Source organism: Tachypleus tridentatus, chromosome 6, assembly GCF_004210375.1.
Source record: "Tachypleus tridentatus isolate NWPU-2018 chromosome 6, ASM421037v1, whole genome shotgun sequence".
NCBI classification, from domain to species: domain Eukaryota; kingdom Metazoa; phylum Arthropoda; class Merostomata; order Xiphosura; family Limulidae; genus Tachypleus; species Tachypleus tridentatus.
Window position 1 is genome coordinate 157,929,156 of NC_134830.1, and position 6,805 is coordinate 157,935,960.

A 6,805-nucleotide genomic window follows, 5' to 3' on the forward strand; every position below is an offset into this window, starting at 1 on the left:
TGTATTATTTAGTAACTTAGTTACAAAGCAAGTACAGTAAAGAGGGTAAAATATTTGTGTGTACAATGTTTTCTGTTCCAACATAAAATTTCAATTTTGATTCCACTTTATGCTCTCTTTCTCCATTTGGGAAATTTATATACGAGTTAAAAACAACAACAAACTCAAACTCTTGTAACTGTAATCTCACATTGTAATGTATGAGGAGTTGTCACCTAGCACTCAACTTTCATCTCAACCCACTCATTGGATTGCCACCTAGTGCACAACCCAACCCAACACTGCATAACATGAGGGGTCAGCACCTGTTTTGCTTGTTTTTTAATTTCACACAAAGCTACACAAAGCATATCTGAACTCTGTCCCCATTTTGACAAAAATAAAGTAGAGGGAAAGCAGTTAGTCAACTTTTTTACCAACAAATAGTGAAACTGTGTCACATTATAACACACCATACTGTTGAAAGGGCAAGTATGTTTGGTGGGACAAGAATTTGAATCCCCAACCTGCAGATTGTGAATTGAGCACCTGACCACCTGGCCATGCCAAGCCCTATCAGCCCTGGATTGTCACATAAAAACTGTAATCCCAGTAATAAAGCACTAGCAAATCTTTAAACATGTTCACACACCCAAAATTATTACTTCTCTATGACAAGGTATAAAATTTGGTAACTATAAATAATCCACTACCAGGTCTTATAATGTGGATTCTAATGGATCCATTACAGTTAAAGGTAACTAAACATTCACTAAAGAAGAAGCTACAATCTCTAGTAACTAGCACCTAAAAATGATGAAATAAGTTTAATAAAGAAATTCAGTACTTGGATATTAGAAATGAAAAACGTATTGGCAAATTAGTAGACTTGGATAAGACTGAACTGTGTGGTTGGTTGTATGAGTAGGAGGGATAGAAAGAAAAGAAAAGGAATACAAAACAAACATAAAACAGTTACAGAAGTTAGTAGCCAAGCAAGGGTAATGGGTTAAACAAGTCACTCGTAACAATCACGCTACAGTGACTTACTCAGTTGTGTTGGCCGAGGTTTCGTTAGGCCATCTTCCAGATTGAAAAAAAAGAAGAAGTGAAGAGAATTATAGAATATTTAGTGTTACAAACAAAAAAACAGTTAAATATAATAAGTAAAAACAGAGATGAGTAGAAAAGAGTAGCCAGCTATAATCAGTAGTTTAGAAATAACAATATATAAAAACTAGTAAAGAATATATACCTTTACAGAGAGCTTTTCTAAAGTGTCTTGTACATATATATATATATATATATATATATATATATATTCTTTTTACAGTTAGCTGCATGTTTTAAAGCCACAGGTTCAAGGCTGAAGCATTGTGGGATATGTTTGAAAATAGTCTCTTGCAGTTTTAGGGTTCATTGAATAAGTCCTTAATTTCTTAATCACACCCATATGCTTGTGCCCATGGCTTTAAATGTAATTCACTCAATTATAAAACATGTACTGCTCGAACACAAATTTTAAACAAATTCATTTTTTTTCAAAGGATACAAAGAAGCATCTGACAAGGTTATCAAACACAGAGTTAAGCCAAACTGAAATCATAAACTATTCTATTTCTCAGTACTTTTAATCTTGAAAGTTGGCTTTAAAATTATTTTTAAAATTCTCAACTTTCTTTCACTTTTAATTTCTAACTCAAATAGTTTCCGAGTAATACTTCACTTATTTTTACAGGCAGTGCTTGTACAATAAATAAATATTCAGTGTTCTATCCTCATAGATGTGACATTCTGCAAAAGGCTAAAATATAAATTTACGAAAAATTTATTATTTTCACAAACTTAATATTTATTTCTTTTCATTTTTTTTTAGTGTATCACTGTTTATTTATATATCTGTTTATATGTTTTCTTATAGCAAAGCCACATAGGGCTATTTGCTGAGTCCAGCGAAGGGAAATAAAACCCTAATTTTAGCATTGTAAATCCATAGACTTACAACTGAACCACCAGGGGACATATCTAGTTGTACAGTACCAAAGTGTTAAGTTTAAGTATTAAAACAATAAAATATTTACAGAAAATAAACATAAAAAAACACAAAACTTATTAGCATTGTAATCTTCTGATATCAATTTGCTCTTTTCATAAATGACTTTGACTGCCTAAAAATATGTATACATTTTTTTTTTACATTACAAAAGTTAAATATACCACAAACAAAACAATTTAGTTTTCATAGAGAAGCCATCTGAAACAACAAACACTTTCAATGAGGAATAATTCCAAAATAATTAATTAGTATCAAAACATATACACTTCAACTTACAAGTGTTTATAGCCTACATAAGTTAGACTGGCTACAAGTGAACCACAGGGTTCTATGCCATTACGCATGAAGAAAAATTATTAAATTTATCTAACCTTTTGGAAAATCAGATACTGGAACTTCACGTTACCATTAGATAGTGCTAAGAACCTTATCGTACAGTAATAGATACACATATTGGTGTGATTTACTGCACCCCACGTACGATATGTGACATCAGCTTTTCTATAAAGTTTGTTTTCAGTTAACACAAGAGTGTAAAAAAGAAGTTAATGTTTGATCTTCTTATTGAATATGTATGTATGTATGTATGTGTGTCAGTAGCCATAAACCTAATTTAGAAACAGGTATTTTTTATTAAACAAAACAGCAAATTGATAAGCAAAGAGAACTAGGATGTCTATCGTTCATAAAATTTGATTAAAATTGACAGATCTCTCAATCACATCATGGTCATTTACTAAAATAACACCTTTCACAATAAACCCTAAATAAAGTTAAGCTTATCTAGTTAAAACATATATATATCCTTCAGACAGCTTAAGTTTTAAAACTAGGTGTAACAAGAGAATCACATAATCATGAAAAACTCTAATATTTGTTAGGGATTTATCAATGATGCAAAAGTCATCCCAAACAATGATTAATTAAATAGATCATGCAACAGAGTTTTCACACACAGTTAATTTGTTTATTCTAATAATTCAGGAATTTCTAGGGGGAAAAAAATTGGGGAAGTTAAAATGGTGTTTCTAATAACATCTGCATGTACTGAAATGAGCTGGTTAGCACTGAAGGGGTTATATAAAAAAAGGTGATAAATCTGAGTTTACAGTTTAACTTATAAACTGAATAAATGGTCCCTAACAATAAACAAGACTGATAAGATGCTATGTCATTATATATATCTTAAAATTACAATCCTACAATAAACTGCAAACAAAACATCTCTCACAAATGGATAAAAACAGTAAGAACATGATTTCTTAAAATCATTAAATTCATAGTTATTTATGAGCCAGAGCAGAGAATGTCAGAAAAAACTGTTACACAAAATAGTGCACAAAAACTATTAAAAAATAAATACATAAATAAGCCTAAATTTAGAATAACTGTCAATATGCTTAACCCCTTCGATAATTTCAACTTCACAGAGCTTTGGAAAAACGAGGAAATTTGTACTTACCATCAATATCAATGCCTTCAGTTCGTAACATTGATTTGAGCCGTTCTATCTCTTCCTTCAGTTCTCTGATAAGCTTAGCATTAGCATCCTCATTAATAACTGCCTTACAGACAATCTGCTTAGCACGGTCAGCATATCTGGTATAAAAAGACACAGAACGATGGTTATTGGTTATTTAACTGTCAATCTGTTAAAAGTTTGTTCTCATTCAGGTGATCACAATAATTTACAACATACACACAGTGGGAAATAAACAATAACTGATTCACGTAACAAATGATGAAATGTAAATAAAAAACAAAAGTGTCTTTGAAATGACATTTTAATCAAATTCATCCAAGGGTTGCGAGTTTGAATACCCTTCACACCAAACATGCTTGCCCTTTCAGCCGTGGGCCGTTATAACATGACAGTCACTCCCACTATTCATTGGGAAACTAGTTGCTCAAGAGTCAGCAGTGGGTGGTGATGACTAACTGCCTTTCCTCTAGTCTTACACTGCTAAATTAGGGATAGCTAGCACAGATATCCCTCGTGTAGCTTTGTGCAAAATTCAAAAACAAATTTAATAACATTCATTATTGGTTACAAAAAAAAGTAAAAAAAAAACTAATTAAGTCCTGTTTAGGAAATTTTAATTTGTAACCTTTAACCTGGTCTGTTTGTTTGTTTTGAATTTCGCGGAAAGCTACACAAAAGCTATCTGCACTAGCCGTCACTAATTTAGCAATGTAAGACTAGAGGGAAGGTAGCAAGTCATCACTACCCACTGCCAACTCTGGGGCTACTCTTTTACCGACAAACAGTGGATTCACTACCATATTATAATGTCCCAGTGGCTGAAAGGGCGAGAATGTTTGGTGCGACAGCAATTCAAACCCGCAACCCTCAGATTACGAGTCAAACACCTTAACACACTTAACCATGCTGGGCCTTTAACCTGGTCTATCCTGGTAAATAAAGTAGAAATGACACTGTTGTACATGAAGTCATGCCAGTGGTGGATATCCAATAATACCAGAAGATGATGAAACAAGTATTCCAGAAAATTATAGACATTTATTTAAATGAGAAAATCTTAATTACTCTATACTTATTTAAGCTAACTACTCAGTACCACTTCTCCTAATTCCTGTCAACCAAATTTAAGTCCTCAATTATTATGCTCTTAAAGGAAGTGAATTTTCACCCAACTTGTAGGTGAAGCAAAAAGATTAAAAATAGCAAATTTAGTAACTACTCTACTTTTCACTGAAATCAGAAAATATTTTTTAAATTACTGAAACAAAACTAAAATTTAAATTATTTAACTGTCTGTAAAAAGTGTTTTCAAATATCCTAAAATAAGAAGTTTACTTTATAAAATTCACTTATCAAATTTTTGCTTTTTTTATGACTTGCATTTTTCTGGTTGAGTCATTTTATGATTTCTGTTGGATTTTTTCTGTAGAATTTCACCTTAAACTACCCAAAGGCTATCTGTACTTATTTTTAAGTGATAAACTATGGTGAATACCACCCTCCATCAACTAATGAAAAGTAGGATTGATTACAATAATCTTTCAACCACAGCTGAAAGAGTAAACACAAACATGTTCAGCAACAAGATTCACATCCACAGGTTACAAGTTGAATGTCATAACCACCAGGATGTGTCAGGCCATCAAAATTTCAATGTCATAACCACCAGGCTATATCAGGCCATCAATTAAACCATACTTCTTGACAACAACTTTCTGAAAATAAGTTTAAACCTATTTCTTTACTTGAACCTCCCTGTTAAATGAACATGTTATTTTAACAGTATCTATCACTTTAATCTTATCCTTCACATTAGAATAAGTTCAATTATTCCCAACTCAAAATGTGAGGAAAACTGGACTTAATCTATGTACTTACCTTAGTGTACTCAAAGTTTCATCAAAATTAATGTCTGCTGGGCTAATGGCAGCGATCATTGCGGTCTTGGAATTTCCACCTTGTAAAATAAGTTAGAAACTGTTAAGTTATAGACATTCCAATTTTCGCAATACTTAAAAATGTTCAGACAGGATTAACAGTAACTGATGTACTCATTCTGATATCAATGATGAACCTCTGTCTTGAATTTTAAGTCTTGTGTTGAAATGACCAATTCTAATTTATGTCTTAGTAACCACTGTAAAGAGAAAAACCTCCAAGCAAGAGTGAAGAAACCTCAAGAGTATATATATATATATATTACCATACTGGCTTGAAACAAATAACTACTATGTTAAATGAAAAGTACTCAAATACATCCAACAGTAGCAATTAATGACACCAGAATGTAAAGTCATTTTAATATGGCACAGAAACTTTGAATTCATTCATTTTAACTTTATTTGTACAAGATAAAAAAGCACATTTGTTTTCAATAAACCTTAGTTGTTTGCTTATAAATCTGTGTAACTTGAAACAAAACAAAATCCAATGCACTTGTTTTGTCTGTTTCACAATTTAAGTCATCCCTAATGAAAACTGGTAATTATATGTAACGTTTGCATTAATACTATATCTGTTGTATTCCATCAGGTCTCATGATCAAGCCATGGTTTTTTGTTGCAAGGTCTCAAAGTAGTGCAGTTGACATGTGATAAATATATTCTTTGCTTTCACTCTTTGGGTCTTAGAATTACTACAAATTATAAATTAACTAATATTCAACCATGACGATTTGCATCCAACATCAATTTACCTTTGGTATTATAAAAATGAAAATTCAAAATGCCTAAAGAATATTGTTAATTGTAGAGAAAAAAGAAAAAGATGGGGCATCTATAATTTGTACACACAGCCTAAGGAATAATTTATCTTGTTCTTGTAATGCTGCAACCTATACTTTGAATGTATCATTAAAAAAAATATGTATTCTGATAAAATCTTTAATTTTAATGACAAGGATGCAGTCATTAAAACAGATGGAAAACTTAAAAATGAAATGTTAGACTGGGAAGAGCAACGTATTCTAATGTCTGTTAAACTGTTTTTAACTTACCTAAGTTTTCTCGAAGAAGCCAAGTTAACACTGAATCTCTGTATGGAATGAAGTCTTGTTTTTTCTTCTTTTTTTGTTGCCTGAAAGTTTAGTAGATAAAACAAGTTTGAGATGATTATGTAGTTTGTTTTATAGAATCAAAAATAATGACTACAATGTGTGATAATTCCATACTCCAACATAATTAAATCAACTTAGTTATCAACAGTTAGGCTTTCCTAACCCCATACTAGATCCATGGAGTTCTTTTTACAGCATACGTACTGATGCGTAGGCCAAGATAGCATAGGAT

The 6,805-nt window shown here is 31.6% G+C and overlaps 1 protein-coding gene across 11 annotated transcripts in view; it reads right to left on the bottom strand.

Moving 5' to 3' along the window:
- unc-104 (kinesin family member unc-104) overlaps positions 1-6,805 on the bottom strand; it is a 118,509-nt gene that overhangs the window by 52,360 nt on the left and 59,344 nt on the right. For 6 of the 11 annotated variants that reach the window (XM_076509038.1, XM_076509037.1, XM_076509042.1 and 3 more), the window contains 3 exons: positions 6,514-6,593; positions 5,397-5,475; positions 3,498-3,634 (listed from right to left, as the gene is read on the bottom strand). In XM_076509038.1, coding sequence (XP_076365153.1) covers positions 3,498-3,634; positions 5,397-5,455 — 196 coding nt within the window. In that variant the 5' untranslated portion in view covers positions 5,456-5,475; positions 6,514-6,593. Of the gene's footprint in view, positions 1-1,029; positions 1,063-3,497; positions 3,635-5,396; positions 5,476-6,513; positions 6,594-6,805 lie in introns of all 11 variants that reach the window. The other 5 variants (XM_076509036.1, XM_076509041.1, XM_076509034.1 and 2 more) reach the window with 1 other exon arrangement.